Raw genomic sequence first — 18711 nt, 5'->3', positions numbered from 1 at the left:
CAAAAATATTTATAGCAGCCCTGTTTGTGGTGGCAAAGAATTGGAAATCCAGTAAATGTCCTTCAATTGGGGAATGGTTTAGCAAACTGTGGTATATGTATGTCATGGAATACTATTGTTCTATTAGAAATCAGGAGAGACGGGATTTCAGGGAAACCTGGAGGGATTTGCATGAACTGATGCTGAGTGAGATGAGCAGAACCAGAAAAACACTGTACACCCTAACAGCAACATGGGAGTGATGTTCAACCTTGAAGGACTTGCTCATTCCATCAGCGCAACAATTGGGAACAATTTTTGGCTGTCTGCAAAAGAGGGTACCATCTGTATCCAGATAAGGAGCTGTGGAGTTTGAACAAAGTACAAGGACTATTCCCTTTAATTCGGAAAAAAAAACCCAGATGTCTTATGGTATGATCTGGTTATCTCTGAGAATTCTGTTCTCTTTAAGGATATGATTTCTCTCTCATCACACCCAATTTGGATTGAGGTACAACATGGAAACAAAGTAAAGACTGACGGAGTGCTATCTGTGGGGTGGGGGTGGGGGGAGGGAAGCAAGATTGGGGGAAAACTGTAAAACTCAAATAATATCTTTAATAAACATTCTATTGCTTTAAAAAAATAAATAAACATCTGTAATTTAAATTTACTTTCTTTTAACAATATATATATATATATATATTTATATAGTTATCTGATAAACATTTATACTAACCTTAAAATTTTGGTCTATATCATCATCATTCTCAATTTCATTTTCAGCTTCTAATTCAAGGTCTTCATTGTCATCGCTTTCATCTACTACGTCATCCACTGTGATACAAAACGCTCTATAAGTAGGTGAGAGGTAAACTTTCTACAAAATGACACCCTGGGGAAGACTGCTATGTTTAAAATATTAAGAATTCACATAATAAAATATCACAAATAATTATAATTGTTATTAATAAAGTATTAAATAGCATCCTTTATTACATATGCGTGAATAGCACATGACTTAAATCTATGATAAAATTAGTGTCTTTTACATATATATATAAAAAGTCCATTCTAGTTTTTCATTACTACACATTTTTAACCTATATTAAGTAACTTGCTTTCTTAATGGAAGCGAGTGGGTTGGGAGAAAGGAAGAGAATTTTGAACTCAAGGTTTTGGAAATGAATATTGAAAATTCATTTTTATATGTACCTGGGGGTGGGGGAGAAAACACCAATAAAGATGTAAAAGGAAAAAAAATGCATGCTAGTGAAATTGTTCATGAGAGAGTAAGAACTGCTCTTTTTTGATACATTTTCCTCCCTAGGTTTTTGTGATTCTTCCATTTGATTGTTCTCTCAATTTTCTTTGCTGGCTCTCCAAAAATCCTAATTGTTAAGTGTACACGGCTATGGCTATATTTATTCTCTTCATTCTTTTACTTGTCAACTTGGTCAGGTCCCTTAAGTTTAATCATCATCTCTATAAAGATTTATCCTAAATCTATAGATTCAGCAGCACAACTCTCTCTCCTGAGTACCAGTCTTGCATCATCAACTAGATATTTTCAACTGGATTGACCAAAGGCATCCCAAATTCAATATACTCAAATGAAAATCTATTATCTCTTCCTCTCCTTTTCCCCTTAGAACTAACTCCCCTCTATCAAATCTCCATATTTCAGCCAAAGACACATTTCCATCCTTCCAGTTGGAAAGAATCAGAATCATCTTTTATTCTTTTTCTATCCTTCAGCTCATATGATTAGTCAATTGGCAAGTATTGTTGATTTTACCTCCAAAACATCTCACATACTTCCCCTTCCTTCAACTCACATAGTTACCACTGTAGTTCAAAAATCTAATCATCTCTTACCTTTTCAGTATACTAATAGCTTCCTAAGGCTATCCTTATGCCTTCTTCCTACCTCAGATCTCTCTCTTCTCAATCCATCTTCTACATAGCTACCATAATAATTTTGATAAAGCACATGTCGGCTCAATAAAATCTAATGGCTCTACAGAATATTAACTCTTTATTTGGTACATAAGTTCCTTCCCCACTCACATTCAAACTTCTTTTCTGGCCGTATTATATGTGTATATTACTCCCTTTCCAAGGCACACTGGCCTGGAGCTGTTACACTTAACTTCATCTGCACAAGTCATCCCTCATGTTTAAAGCACATCCCCTCCACCTTCCACTTCTTACAACCACAGTATCATGGTGGATACACAGAGAAGAGAGTTGGGTTTAGAGTAAGAAAGAGCTGAGTTCAAACTGAACCTCAAATTTGGACTTCTGTTTGTTTCCTCAAATGTAAAATGAGGACAATAACAGCACTAACCTCACAGGGCTGTTGTGAGGATCAAATGAGATAATATATGAGAGATTAGCACAGTGTCTGGTACATAGGAGGTGCTACAAAAATTCTTATTCCCTCCCTTTCCCCTAGAACATAAGGAAAACCCAATAAATATTTAAAGACTGATGCTTCTATTTCTCCAAAGTGAATGTGTAGCTCTAATATCAAAAAAAATACATTTATAAACAACAATCAGAAACAGGAGCTAAGGAAAAATGACTATTGGAAAAAATGAAGTTTACTACCAAAAAAAAAAAAAACCCCAAGACATAGTTGCTAGGAAGAAGAGTTTTTGGGGTTTTTTTGGTCAACCAAAACTCAGCCACATTGAGAAAGTAAAAATAAAGATGGTTCAATAATCCATCCCAAAATAAGCTTTTTACAGAAAGAACAGAATTTTTTTAACTCAAAAAGCTAGTCTGAAAGTTGTTATTGTTCTGATATGGAGAAGGGACTATTTATTCATAAAGTCTAACCTGAAGTGGAGTCATAAGTCTTTAATTGGTGAAAATAAACAGAAGGCAGACAATAATTAACATAAAACTTCTTATATAAAAAACTTCAAGACTTTTATATAAAACATCTTATGAAAACATAATATGTTCACTGAACCTTCACCATCAAAGTCATTTAAATAATTTTTAATAAACCATTTATACAATAAAAGAATTTTGGAGTTAGTATCCTAGGAATTTTAAATATTTATCCACTAAATATTAGGAATAGAAATGTGTGGATAATAATACAATTCAAATTATTATTACTACTAAAATAAATTCATTACTGTTATGGAGGAGATCCAGCACAGAATCCAAGTTGAAGAGAAATTAATTCCTTATCGATGTAAAGGTCCTCTAATTACTCCTATTTGCTGATGATATTGAGTTGATTGTATTAAGCCTCAGAACAATGTAGTGCCTCCTGAACAAGATCCATAATCATTCAAAGGAGTTTGACCTAATTATCCCCATAAGAAAAATCAAGCAAACAAAGAATGCCTATGTCCAGACTATGATATATAGTTAGATAGACAACAAAAGAGACTATGCAACAACATATGCATTAGTATATAAACTGATGGGACAATGAATTAGTTCCATGATTTTAAAAAAGGAAAAGAGCTGGTTGGATTTTAGGGGGGGGAGGCAAAGCTCCTTTAATGACCCCAAATTTCTTCCTGAAATAGAGCTCATTTTTGAAATACAAAAATTCTGCTGTTACTGCTCAGCATGACTTCAAAGAATTAAAATTTAATGCTATTCAGAGAACAATGTAAAAGCAGGCTAAAACACATAACAAATTAAATACTAGAAAGAAGAGCAATGGAAGTAATCAAAGAAATTTATGATGGACCTCTGATGGGGAACTTATGAGGAAATGTAGACAAGAGTTGCACAGAAAGAGGCATGGATACATGCACTACAGGATGCATCACTGTTAGGAAGATCTACAGTGAGATCAAATTACCTCCAATTTTGGTCCATATGCCCTCTAATATCTTTTCATGGCCTAAATATAAATGTATGATCACTTTACTACTTTAATATTGAAATTCTGCTTTTTTCAATATTAATACCATTTACACTATTATTAAACTTTTTCTTTTATTTACTGTAGACAAAAAAATAAAAAAGCATACCCAATTAATTTTCCCTTCTCCAGAACATTTTGTTTCACTAATTGTCTAATTAAGAAATCTGTCTTCTCAAATTTGTGAAAAAATTTCTCTTCTCATTTTCTAACACATATATACAAATATGTCGTTCAAAACTAACACAATTATAGTCACTGACTTATCTAAACCAAAAATAAGTATTTTTTTATATCTTCAATCAAATAAGTACAGTTTTGAAAAAACAGTCTTCAGGGAGTCAGGAAAACATAAAGCTTTTAATGAAAATCTTATTTAGTTTACTTAATATATAAAAATGCAGCAATTATTTCACTAACTATATATTCACAATAATTGTCTTTAAAATATTAATATCTTTAAAAACTTTAATCTTTAAAAATCAAGTATATCTTCTTAATGAAATTCTGTTACAAAACAAATTCATAAATATAACACATAGCATTCTTTTGGCAATGTGAACAGAAGCCCAGATTCTCTTTCTAAAATAACTAAAATGAAGTAAAATAAAATATGATTAAGATATTAAATATTCCTTTTTTCTATTCAATAACAAGAAAAGTTAGACAAAAAATAAAACAAGAAGAAATAGCACATAGTTAATCATACCTTCAGGTGGCAAGCTATAGAGCTGGGCCACAGGTCCAGTCACAGGAATAACTGGCAATTGGAAATGAAAAGCACTTTTAATAGTTGGTAATGGAAGACGATTTTTAGGAAAACATTTCCTCATAATCAAACTGGATGTGTTGACGAGAGGATCAAGAGTCCTTACTGCCAAGCAATCCTATTTTTTAAAGGAAAGGGAAAAAAACACTATGTAATCACCATGAATAACTAATTTTAGATATCTTTGGAGAAGAATGCTTTTTTCTGACATTTTTTATTAAATATATCTACTTTATATCAAAGTGTAATTTTAAAAATTTCTGTCCATTTTGAATACAAGAGTTTCTTTATATCATCAATATGAAAATTGTGGTAATATTTAAAGAAAATGATAACCAGGTCATTATTCACTAATGTTAATAAGTAATAACTTGGATGGGTTTGGGTACCCCAAATAACACTATGGTGTGAATCAATAACTTTCTGAGAGTAAAGAAACTTTGCGGCAGATAATATTCTTGAGCTATATAGTTTTGATGGGCCAAACTAAATTATTTTTTAACTTTTTATTTAATGGTGTAAGAAATTACCAGTGAGGAAAAACCCTTTATCAATATAACATCTACTCTACAATTTATATTCTTATTACTATGACTTCTGTATTTTCATTTGGAGAGATATTCAAAATAAATTTGTAGTAATTTATTTCAGACATAACTGACAATTTCAATATGCCGCTTTAGCTTCCAAATTGTTTCTTTATAAACTCTACATTAGATAAAACTGTTCATAACTTGTTCATCTTGGAACATTCCTCTGCCAGACCAGATAATTCTCCCTTTAGTAAGCACTTTCTGTGCAAATTGCATTTTAAGAACAGACCCAGACTGGCCATGGTTCATTTCCTTCCTGGCTTTGCTTCCAGCTCTCCAGATTTCACCACCAAGCCCTCATTCAGGTACCAAGTCACCCCTGACCCCTAAAACATTTCCCCACATTCACTTTTCAACTCTTTTGTGTATTTTTCTTCTCTCTTATTAGAATGCAAGCTTCCTAAAGGTAAAGTCTGTATTTCTTTTTCAATTGTACACTTAGCAAAGAGCATGACTGTTGACTTAACAGTACTGTCAAGTCAAAAACTGAGAAAAACCAAAATGCATATTATTTCAATTTCTTTTACCAAATATACAATTTTTTTTACCAAATATAATCCAGTCTCATTTCTTAAGATTATAAATTTCTGGCTACTTGTACTGTGGTGGGGTAAGGGATATTTCAGACAAAGAATTTCAGAGGCCAATTAGACCAATTAGACAGAGACCAATCAGACCAACCTATTTTTGAACACACCTTTACAACACACCTGAAAACGTGTCATCCAGATTTAGATTGAAAACCTCTAAGGTAACTATTCTATTTTTAGATAGTGTAACTTTTAAGAAGTTTTTCCTTATATCAAGTCTAAATTAGCTTCTTTATACTTTCCATCTGTTTCCAGTTCTGCCTTTTGGAGTCAAGCAGACAAATCTAATACATCTTATACAGAACAGCCTTCAAATATCTAGAGATAGTTTTCATGTATTCTCTTATTTTTCCCCATTCCAATTTCCTTTAAACCAATGTCTTTATGGCATGCCCCATAGGCCTTTCACCATTCTTACTATCTACTATATGCTCTCTGGTTATCAATATCCTACCTAAAATGTAATCCTCAGAAGTGAAAATACATTATGTATGTTGTCTGAGCAAAGAAGAGGATATTCAGACCTTCATCTCTTAAGTCATGAAAAGATCAAATATACCTCTCTTCATGCAGCCCAAGATTGTAGTATTTTTCTTAGTTACCATAACACAACTGTTAATTCACTAAATCTTTTTCAATTGAAGTACTGTATAACCACAATTCCCTCATCTTTTACTTAAAAAGGTTAATTTTTGAAACTCAAGTATAAAAATTCACATTAAACTTTCATACATAAATTGCATCTTCTTCAATTTAATTCAGAATTTTAGTTTGACAAGATCTTTCTGAAAACTGACCCTGTCATTCATTGTTTTTAACTATCTCACTTCCTATTCCCACCCTTATGCTTTGTGTTATCAAAAAATTTAATAAGCAAGCATTAATTACTTTATTCTGGTTGCTATCTGATAAAAACCACTTTTTAAAAGAAGTGAGGAAGATCGCAAGAGACTCTACTAGAGACCTCCTTCCAAGATGACATTGAAACATTAATTACTTCTCTTTTAGTCTAGCCATTCAACCAATTATGAATCTATCTAACTGCAGTATCTCCACAAGAAAAACACAGGAGATACTGACTGTCAAATGCTTTGTTATAAAATCTTCGTAAACCAATTTGTTCCCTATTTCCTTGACTAAGATTGCTGTTAATAAAACAGACTGCCCTCCTCTTGATAAGTGAAAGACTATAGGTACAAATCAGATGCAATAGCTTTGCTAGTCAATTTTGCTTAATTATTTTTCTTTGTTCCAAGAAAAGGTACTGTTTGTGAGTGGGAGTATATTAGGAAATGAACAATGTATGGGAAAGGAAAAGAGGCAACTATAATGTTAAAGAACTATATACAAATATGGTATGCAAAATCATGACACCAATTATAAGAATGGGGAAACATATTTTGATCCAGAATAGAATTTTATCAAGAACAGATGTATAATGAAGACATAATGAACAAGTGCTTAACCTACTAAAAGAAGGGCCATCAAGAAATTCCCCCAAGGAGAATGTCCAAATTTACCATATTTCCCCATGTATAAGCAGACCCTTTTTAGAAAAAATTTGGTTGTAGATATTTTTACTTACATTTCCTGCTTTTTCACTCTTGTCTTTGCACTCATTGTTTTGCATTTGCTACCAGGTATATTAGGTTACGTTTTGCCACATTCTTCCCAGAATTAACTCAGAAAAGATTTTTGTACAGTGCTAAATTCAAGTTCAAAGTGATCCAGTTTGCAAAAGTGAATAGAAATCATACTTCTGAACATCAGTTTGTTCCTCCTCCAAATGAGAAAACAATCCAAGACTGGCTACAGGAAGAAGAAACCCTACTGAAAACACCACAGCAGAAGGCTATGTATGAGAGGCAAATCAGCAAAATGGTCTGAGTTACAGAGGGAATGGAAGAGATGCATTGAAGAGCAAAGGGCCATTGGAATTCCTGTGTCCACAAAGATGGTTCAGCAGGAAGCAAGAAGAATTGCTGATGAAAAAGAAGTTACTGATTTCAAAGGAGCACACAATTGGTGCTTCAGGTTAATGAAAGAGAATGGACTAAGCACACCAGACTTGCCCAGGGAGAGCTTGTGGTCAACCCCAGACCAGAGTACAGGCAGGAGAGCAGTTAAGAGCCATCAGAGACAGATGAGGACAAGGTAATGGATGGGAGTTTGACAGTGATGAGTTGTAGAATTTTATGATGACTAAAACTTGAGTTCAATAACTTTATGTAATATTTTCTTTTTTGTTCAAATTTTGGACCCCTAAATTAAGGTGCATCCTATACATGGGAGCATTTTACATATGGGGAAATATGGTACATCAAATAAACTAAAGACCCTAGATAACATAGCCTCTTAATTCAAGTAGCATTATCTTTTAAAGTCTTTATGAGCCAAGTTTTCTAAAAGATCAAAAAGCAGTTAACAATACTCAAGCTACATGTAAGACAAGAAAATTTTGAACATTACTGTTACCAAGTTTTTACTTTAATAATTGACTAAATCCTCTTAAATTCCTTTTTCTCATAATCAAAATCAGTCCCTTAGTGTATGAATCTAAAGCAACTTACTTGTGAAGTGTTGTATAGAATTTTCATCCCATTGGCATCAATAAATGCCTTTCTTCCCAATTTGAGGCTTGTAACACTTTTTAAACTCTGTAAAATTCCCTTCCGGATGAGCATGTTTCTGTGCCGATTATCATGTCGGTGCCAATCTACATAAATTGTTAAAAGCACATGGACATATCCTCTGTCTACAGCTCTCCTGGCATTTGTTTCTTTAACAAAAGAAAATTAAGAAAGAACACTGAAGATGACAAGAGAAAGTTGTGGAACATAACAAATTAGAATTATTGATTTTTTCTCCCTCAACACAGCAAACCTACTTTGTTTTCAATAGTATGATGCATTTTCCTAATATTACATTTTCTAAAGAAATCTTTAATAACTGAGCCTTAAAACATTTTTAATCTATTATATAAATGTGACAAGCTTCAGTAAACACAAAACAACACTTTCCAGAGATCTCTTTATATTGTTCCATTATTTATAAGTATCAGGATCTCTATATTTGAATCAGAATCATTTCAAAAAAGTTATCATAAAAAAGTTTTATGTATTATGAAACTTGTGAACACATGTACTGGACTGCAATGAATTGGACTGCATTTTAACTTGCTATATGGTTACCTGTCTTATAGTTTATATTAAGCATTCATTGTATTATACCATTACCTGAGTGAATCTATCTTTGGTAAAAGCCTAATTCTTCTCTAAAGTCCTCACCAATTGTGTAAATATGCTATGTTTCCTTTAGCATTTTTATTTGTGAAGTAAACATTTTTAGAAACTTAAACTTAATTAAGTAGCATTTCTGTATCATCCATGTAAAAATATTGTTGATTTAACTTGTAAATTATATTTTCAAAAGACTGCAAATGCCATACTTTATCAAACTAAAGTTAGCAAGAAACAAACCAACAATATCTGATCTTTTTTTTTTCAAATAGCCCTCATTCTGAAAGGTGAAATTGGGGGAGGGGTTTATCTGAGAAATTATTATACTCTCAATTAGTTAAATGGAATTATAAACTGATTTATTATATACTACTTTTCTAGTTTCAACAACCCAAAATAATACTGACTGTTCATACTTAAGGATTAGTTAATCTCATATCTTTACAAATACTCTTTGTATTATTTGATGTTTAATTATTTCTCCTTTAAGTTCATACTAGTATCATTAAAGGGTTAACAAAAAATTGTCAAGTAGCAGCAAATGATCAGAATACAGTTGTAATTAAATAATCTATAGGTTTTAATTATCCAATTATTCTTTATTTATTAAAAATTAAACACTCCTATTGACTGATGCTACTAGGCAAAAAAAAATTAATCTAAATAGATATTAAGGATTTACATCCAAAGAGAAACAGAACTAGATAAGCTGACATAGTAATTAGGCGAGAATATTAAAGGAAATTGAACTACCTATGCTGACATTCTTCCTTCTATTTTGGAAATGAGAAAATAACTATTTCTGGAATAAAATTTATTAAAATGCAAATTTATATTTAAACAATAAGATTAACACTTTAAAAAATTAATGTTAAGACATGAGGAAAACACTCCTACAAATAAGAGATCAAATGAAAGTTGCATGCTTTAGATAATTAAATATACATGGAAGTTGTTCAGAACTTCATTTCAACTAAAAGAAGTGTTCAAAATTATGTATGATATCCTTAAAAAAGGGATTCTTATAAATCATTCTCTGTCAGGTACTTATCAGATGTTCTTTATATTTCTACTTTAGGAACAAATCAATTCACTTGATTGACATAATGTTTCAATATTTATTCTCATGCATAATATCATTTTATTGGACAACTAGAAAATTAAGAATCAAATTTTTATTTAGAGTATTATTTAAAAACTTCTGGAGAGTGAACATTTAAATAGAATTGAGTTTCCAATTTCTTTAACATGATGGAATACTCTAGAAGATATTATCTAGTATATTCTAGTATCACTACTTACTTGATTTTAGCAATGCAGCAAGTGTGTCTAAAGCAACCCTGTCAACACAAGGAAAGACAAAACAACAACAAAACTAGTAAAATTAGTCTACAACAGAGCAAATTCATACAAATGTTTCAAGTTATTTTTCAGTTATCCAGTCCAAATTTATATTTATTGAACTTATTTTCAAAGTTTCTCAAAGAACCTTAAAGCGCATGCATCTATTTATTTTTAAAAGTTAGATATATTAAGAAGAGCACGTCAAAAAAATTACTTACATCTAAGTCTTTTTATTTGAAGGCAAACTGATGAAATTGATTCTCACCGTGTAGGTATCTGAGCCTGTTAAGAATCTAACCAGTAATTGTGTTGCTTTAAAAGTTACAATCCCTGACCCCCCAACAGTCCTTTGAATCTGCCACTATAAACCATATAATCTGTAGAAATCTTTCTAATTTGATAAATTCAAAATATTACAACTATAAAATATTACTCCCTTGTTTTTTTTTAAGTTTGGACTTTTATTTAACAAGTCAAAACTGTTTTTAGGAGAAGCTACCACATAAGGTTCTTCATTACTTTTTAGCAGTAAATCACTAAAGAGACTAGCAATCACTGAAATTACTAAGGCACTCATTATCTCTAGAAGAAATATTTTTTTAAAATTAGGAGTGTTTGTCTTAGAGCACAAATACTGAGTTATAGGGTTATGATTCTATTCACAATCATCTGGCTTTGACAGTATGTACAGTACAGGAGTGGCTAGGTGGCGCAGTGGATAGAGCACCAGCCCTAGAGTCAGGAGTACCTGAGTTCAAATCTGGCCTCAGACACTTAATAATTACCTAGCTATGTGACCTTGGGGAGACCACTTTAACCCCATTGCCTTGAAAAAAAATTTTAAAAAAGACAATATATACAGTACAATTAAGATAAAAACACACCTTTCATACAAATAGAAGAAAAACTCTGGAAACTGACAATAAATTAAGAATTATCTACAAATTATATAGAGAGATGATATATGCCACAATTATGGTGCTCACTAATCAGATGGGCACCTAAATGCTTAACAACTGGATTACTTAAACATAGATATACTTGTAGTAACAATGTCAATTTTTAGTGTCTAATCCTTTGTATTATCTGTATTATCTGATATTCTTTCATAACTTACCAACTTGCAGTTATACTCTTAATGGAAATAAATTATGGCTTATGTCAGGGCTGTCCAATCTTACTTTTAAAAGATTAAAAAATACACAATATATTTTGATTTGCCATTTAGAGTTCTTGTGATAGCTTGGCTTCAGCTTTGTTTATTAAACCATTTAGTAAACACACAGGCAGCTGCAAAAAAAAAATCACCCTGCAGGCCACATATGGTCCAGAGGCTACATTCTGGACAGCCCTGGCTTATATGATCTCTACATATTTGTAGATATTTCTTAATCATTGCCATATTTTTCAGAATTTATTTTTCTTCTATATTCAATAAATCTTTACTGCTGCCATAGTGTTATTTACCCTCAACAAGAGATATAGTGACAGAAAGAGAGGAAAAAGAGAAAAAGAGAAAGTGAAAGCTTATCTTAACAACTTAGTTACCTTATCTGTACAAACAGATAGCCGCAGTGGTCCTATTCTTCTGATAATAAATAATATACAGTAGAGAACTAGGTAACCTATAATAATCTAGAATTATAATCTCATACATTTAACTTAGATAACATGGAATGGAACCATGGGCAAATAAATGTAGAAGAATGAAATAAATATGATTACAACGCTGTAATATGAGAATGCTTATTCATTAAGAACCTTGGAGTTCTCAAAATAAGAAAATTTCTGTGAATCTGATAAAATTGGACAGTAAGGAGAAACAGAAGTGTTTTATAAGCATTCAGGAAAATTTAACATGGAACAGTATGGATAGTATAAAATCAATGAAAAAAGGATAAAACAAAAAGTAATTCCACTAAATTGCAACAGAAATGACAGAAATTAATTTTAAAAAATCAAATTTTGTGAAAGGCAGGTTTTATGTTTTTCACTTACAATTGAATCACAAAACCAGACTTGACAATAAATAGAATTTACATAGAGTTTTTAGGTTTGCATATCATTTACAAACATCATCATCTCATTTTAGCTTAACTATTAAAAAAAATTTGAGAAAAAAATCTGCATCTTGTTAAGCCAGTATGAGTATAAAATTCTTAAAAATAAATCACATAAATTCTAGGCTTAAGATCCATTTTTTTTCAATCAATTAACTGTTCTACATGAGTAGGGTTTTTTCCTGTGTATCTCTGAATATCAAAAATTATAATGTCTTTATATCAATATATCATATTTACTCAAACATCTTTCTCTTTACATATTTTCCTCAAGTGAATTTCTACTTTCTCCCTACCACAACCAAGTTTTGGGTCTATCATTAAATAAATGAACTAAAGTTTATGCTGTTAATAAAATGTCAGCCATTATTTTTATATCAGATTATGATTTCATTGGTATGGGGAACTCTAAGGAGAAAAATTTCCACTCCCAACCCAACTTCACATCTGCTCAGCAATGTATAAAATGTCCTAGAGAGTTGTAAGGGCACTATAAAGGTTAAATTACTTGTTCAGGGTCATACAACCAGTACATATAAAAAGCTGAGGAAACAGATCTCTTAAACACAGGGGTCAGCTCACTAACCACTATGCAAAGCTGCCTCTCAATATTATTAATGATACTGTTAGAGAAAGAACACAGTTATGCATAAAGAACACTGGACAAAAGGTGTACAAGCACTTTCCTGGCCCATCTTATTTCAGAATAGGGTATGCAACATGGAAGAGAAAAAAATAATAATCCTAAAAGTAAATGCCACTCTTCAATCATCTATAAATCATCTCCCTTCCAACAACCAAATACATGCTCAATTAAATAGCCTTGATTGAAATTCTAATAAGAAATTGCCAAAGAAAAGTATTAGATCAAGTTTAAATTAAATTTACTATCATTTCTTCATCACTTTATTTATTAATAAATAAGAGTAATAATCTCAAAGATCAATGGAGGTTATCTAAGGTCGATATGAATCAGCATCTAGAAGTTTGAATAATCTACCACTTTTAAAGTGGGTATGAGAAATGATGCAGACCAAGGCAAGAAAGTAGTCACATCTATAAATAAAGCATTCAATATAATCTTTTTCTAGATTTCTTTTAAGACATTGATTTCTGCATGACTCTTGAGTACATGCAAAATGAAATAAACACATTTGCTGTTGCAACATTTCCATACTAGAGATTTCTTCCATCTCCCTGAGAATATCAAATGAGAAAACATATGCAGAAAAGTATTTCAATTCTAATTATTATAAATAGGCATAAGTCTTTAACTAGAATGCTTAACTTAATAGCATGGACCAGGACTAAGAAGTACAACCATCAAAGATAATAGGAGGCAGAAACAGAAAAAATATTATAAAATATTTCAAAGATCAAATAGAGAAACAGTATGAAATAAATATGAAGATCATTTTTATCATCAATATGAAATAGCCTTTTTCTTGTTTTGTAAAATCTGATCTTAAATTCTAGTATGTTGTTCACTGGAAAAATTAGATTAGCTTGCCATATCTGACACTCTTATTAATATAACCACATAAGGAATTTCCTACTTTTTACCATGATTCAGGCAGGATAGTTTAGAAGAAGACACTTATCGCTTCACTTTGTAAGCTGTCTAATAATACTGAAGAAACAAAACAATGGCTGGAATTTGAGTTTAAAGCCAAAATTTAAGACCAAGAAGAAAGGAAAAATACTGGTGATAATTATAATAAAAAAGGGAATACCTAATTTAATGCACACACTTCATGTAATGACAATAAAAACACCCACAAACAAAACTGATTTCAGACAAGAATGAAATGAAAAGGTTTCATTTAATAGCAGTGACCTGACTTTTCTATAACAGAATGTTTCTTTAAGAAAAACAGTAGAGTTATATAAAATTTTAAGTTCTTAAACTAAGATGTTTGAAATTGAAATTTTAGATTGCTTTAGCTTTACATTTCTAAACTTTTTAAAAACTAGAAAGCAAATGGGTGCCTACCAATTGGAGAATGGTTAAAGATCACAAGGATGAATGAAAAGATTTTAATGAACAGTAAAAAATGACAATTATAAAAATTCAGAGAAACATGCAAAGACTTTTATGAAATGATATAGAGTGAAGTAAGCAGAACTAGAAGAATAACATATGATGATTAAAAATTCATATTTTTAAACATTAAAAGGATATGGAAATTTAAGCAATCGTAATGAACGATTTTGGACTTGTATATACAGAAATGAATTATACCTCCCCCTCTCAACAGGGGAAGAATAAAACACAGAGTTATATGTGATAACTATATTCATTGTGTTGGCATAACTTTTTTACTTTGTTATAAGGAAAGATTTAATTTTGGAAGGGAGAGGGAATATCTGGAAATAACGTATAAAAACAAAAGGCAAACAATAAATATTTTTTGAAAGTCTACTTATAAAGTTGGACTTTTAGAGCTGAAAAGAACTGCAATTTTTTGTCACCTTCTACTATTACACATAAGAAAACTAAGACAAAGAAAAGTTTAGGTTACACTTTTGTTTATATTTACAAATATATTTACATATATTTATATGTACTCACTTCATAAGGCCAGTGTTCTTTTTACAAAAAGGGCCAATGATTTTAAACATCAGTTCCACAACTCCATTTTTTCCTAAGGACACTGCATTCACAGCTAAAAATAAAAAGAGAAAAGTTTTAAACCACAATAATTATGCTTATTGATAATGTATATTCAATATACATCTCACTACATGAATATACTCAAGTTAAATGTGAATTGCTCACATTTTACTAAGTGCAAGTGTGAGTGTAAGAGAGTGGGTTAAAGGTTTAGAGAGGATTAAGTCACCAATTATAAAGAGAGTCTGTAACCAATAACTCAGGGTAAAAAGGTATGTTTTTATAATGGAACATTAAGACAGTTACACATAAGAGAGGGGTAAGCAAAGTCCTACGTCAAGTCCATAGAATGGAATTTTAACAAACTACCTTTATCTGAGGAATTCTCATGAAAGTATTCTGCTTTGACTACCCAAAAGGGCAAGAAAATATATTTTTTTAATAAAGCTGAAATTGCTTATTAAATGTTACAATTTAAATATAGAATAGATTATCAATTTCTCTTAGAAATCTCTCATGATGAGAACCTAAGGAACTATCTACATGATGTAAATTTGCTTCAAATATTCTTTTAAATAAGTTAATCACTATGAAAGCTTTGATATCCTTTTGTCAAACAGAAATCTTCTCCATAATTGGCTGTTATGAGAATGTACCTAGATTTTTTTTTAAAAAGGTAAACATCGGGGCAGCTAGGTGGCACAGTGGATAGAGCACCGGCCCTGGAGTCAGGAGTACCTGAGTTCAAATGTGGTCTCAGACACTTAATAATTACCTAGCTGTGTGGCCTTGGGCAAGGCACTTAACCCCATTACCTTGCAAAAAAAAACCTAAAACTAAAAGAAAAGGTAAACATCTATATTGTCTCTGCTCTATCAAATAAAGGTTTTAAGTACCAAAAAAAAGTCTCATGTGAAAATAGTCATATTAAAATATTCTGCAAAAACTGAGTTTTATGTTTTGAAAATGATAACATTTTTATAAGTCCAAAATTCCAGCAATATTTTAGTTATTATCCTTCATTAAAGCTATAATGATCTTGTGGAAGGTAAGATTTTAGCTGAAACATTTAGCTGGGTTTTATTATTCACCTCTGGTGTGACCATAGACAAATATTTCATTCACTTCTCTGAAAATGTTCCCTCATTTGTACAATGAGAAATTGAACTAGATGGTGCCCAAAATGTTTTCCAAGCTCTAATTCTTATGGTTAAAGTGTAGATTGAGGTTTGGGGCTGAAGACTTAGAGAGTCACCATACTACAATAAATAATGGATGCCTCAATAATTAGATGTTCTGTCCAAGAATACACCACTGATGGATTCACAAGCATTCACTTAAAAAAGAACAATATTCTCCCCTGTAAAATGACATCTAATCCAAAGAGCTGCTCTGAGAATCAAATTAGATAATATGCATAAACTGCTTTTTCATCCTTAATTATATTCATATGAGTTATCATTTATTATTATTATCATTATTATCATTATCCAATCTCCCAAAGGTTAGTTGCTGACTCTTTTCACTAAGGTGTTCATTGCCCTCATCAGCACTTCTAATTTCTATCACCATCACTATCTCTGCTTAGCTCTTTTCTCTGCTTTTATTCTGTATTGGTCTTCGGCATTCTTTAATTCTAGATTAATTAGTATTTTAAAGACATCACCAAAGTATTTTTTATACCTTTTTATTAGCTAAGATACAACTCTTCAAGTGTAATATTCAAGCTTTTGGCTCCTGCTCCTTGCTCAAAAAGATCCTTTCTTTGTAGCCAAAGCATTTCCTTTTTATTTCTATTTATCTTTTTTAAAATATACTTCTAAGGGGGCAGCTAGGTGGCACAGTGGCTAGAGCACTGGCCCTGGAGTCAGGAGTATCTGAGTTCAAATCCAGCCTCAAAAACTTACTAATTACCCAGCTGTGTGGCCTTGGGCAAGCCACTTAACCCCATTGCCTTGCAAAAACCTAAATAAAGAAATAAAGAAATAGATAAATAAAATATACTTCCAAGATCATTTCAAATGAAATGATGGAAACTTGATCTAATTCAAACTATGTATTCTGCATATGTTTTTATATGGGGGGGGGGGTTGTTTGGGGTTTTTTTAGTTGTTGTTTTTTTTGGCAAGGCAATGGGATTAAGTGACTTGCCAAAGTTCCACAGCTAGGTAATTAGTAAGTTTCTGAGGTTGGATTTGAACTCGGGTCCTTCTGACTCCAAGGCTGATGCTCTTTTCACTGTGCCACCTAGCTGGGGCTTTTTTTAAGTTTTTTTAATTTAAAAAATATGATTAATTCTGACTCTTTTCAGATATGTTCATTGTTTATTAGGAGTAATTTACTGAGAAAAACAGCAATTTTCCTTTGCTTTACATTTTAAAAGGATTTTTCTTTATAAATTAGTAAAACTAAAAGAAATTTTTATAACACTTACGATTGGTAGAATACACCCGTAAGAGCTGAAGACAAGGCAGCACTAAACGTTGATTCTGCAAATTCTGTTTCACCAAATTCAGAGTTATAGTTAAGGCCCCATTAATTCTAGACTTCACTCCAAATTTTTTGTCTATAATAAAAATAAATAAGTATAAAGCATTCAAAAGTAACTCAAGAGTGGAATGAGATTATTTTCCTATATCTATTTTTATTAATAATTTATCTACATATTCAAGTCACTTTATAGTCCTAATGTCAAATGTGTCAAGGTCTTATAAAGTTGAAAAGAATATTTCTCATTTCTGATATTTTATATCAAATTAAATAAGACTTACAGGTTCTGTTGAAGAATTCTCTTGCAAGTAGATGACAAGGGAAAATAAAACAAATGGAACTAAATATATATTCCTAAAGATACTTTTTTAAGATAAAGAAAGGAATCAATTGTAGCAGTCTGTTTTCTTATTATAGTCAAAGACATATTAGTGAGGGATTAAATGAAATTTGGGAGAATCTAACCAGAAACATTTAGAATTTTAAGGATTATAAACAACACATTAAGGGTATCCTTAATCAAGGTATTAATAGAAACAGGTAGGCTTTTACAAGTGATATTTCCACATTAGAACACATCTTTACCATCATATAATTCACAGAAAGAAGTAGAGAACATAAGATCTTTTTTAAAATTATATAAATATTTTATTTTCTTCAATTATATACAATAGTAGCTTCTACAATCATTTTTTTGCAAGGTTTTGAATTTCATCATTTTCCCCCTCCCTCCTTCCCCCCCCTTTCCCCAAGAGGAAGCAATCTGATAGTCTTTACATTTGTTTCCATGATATGCATAGATCAAAATTGAATGTGTTGAGGAAAAAAAACATATCCATATGGAAGAAAAAATATTAGAGATAGCAAAATTAAGAACATAAGATCTTTTTTTAAAATTTCTTTATATTTATTTATGACAATGGAATTAAGTGAGTTGCCCAAGGTCACACAGCTAGGCAATTATTGAGTGTCTGAGGCTGCATTTGAACTCAGGTCCTCCTTACTCCAGGGCCAGTGCTCTATCCCTGTACCACCAAGAACATAAGATCTTAATATGCCTATTGTTTGGTAATTATAAAAATCATTTCATTGTTATGAATAAAATGCCATCTTTTAATACTTCCTTCCATACAAA

General features: G+C 31.3%; 1 protein-coding gene across 8 annotated transcripts in view; it reads right to left on the bottom strand.

Moving 5' to 3' along the window:
• The window catches only part of AGTPBP1 (ATP/GTP binding carboxypeptidase 1), a 235238-nt gene that overhangs the window by 150683 nt on the left and 65844 nt on the right, over positions 1 to 18711 (bottom strand). For all 8 annotated transcript variants that reach the window (XM_074196612.1, XM_074196615.1, XM_074196616.1 and 5 more), the window contains 6 exons: positions 17521 to 17652; positions 15045 to 15138; positions 10371 to 10408; positions 8400 to 8608; positions 4587 to 4764; positions 719 to 816 (listed from right to left, as the gene is read on the bottom strand). In XM_074196612.1, coding sequence (XP_074052713.1) covers positions 719 to 816; positions 4587 to 4764; positions 8400 to 8608; positions 10371 to 10408; positions 15045 to 15138; positions 17521 to 17652 — 749 coding nt within the window. The remainder of the gene's footprint in view (positions 1 to 718; positions 817 to 4586; positions 4765 to 8399; positions 8609 to 10370; positions 10409 to 15044; positions 15139 to 17520; positions 17653 to 18711) is intronic.

Source organism: Macrotis lagotis, chromosome 8, assembly GCF_037893015.1.
Source record: "Macrotis lagotis isolate mMagLag1 chromosome 8, bilby.v1.9.chrom.fasta, whole genome shotgun sequence".
Lineage (NCBI taxonomy): Eukaryota > Metazoa > Chordata > Mammalia > Peramelemorphia > Peramelidae > Macrotis > Macrotis lagotis.
The sequence above is the reverse complement of the archived record's forward strand: the minus strand, read 5'-3'. Positions and strand labels throughout refer to the sequence as shown.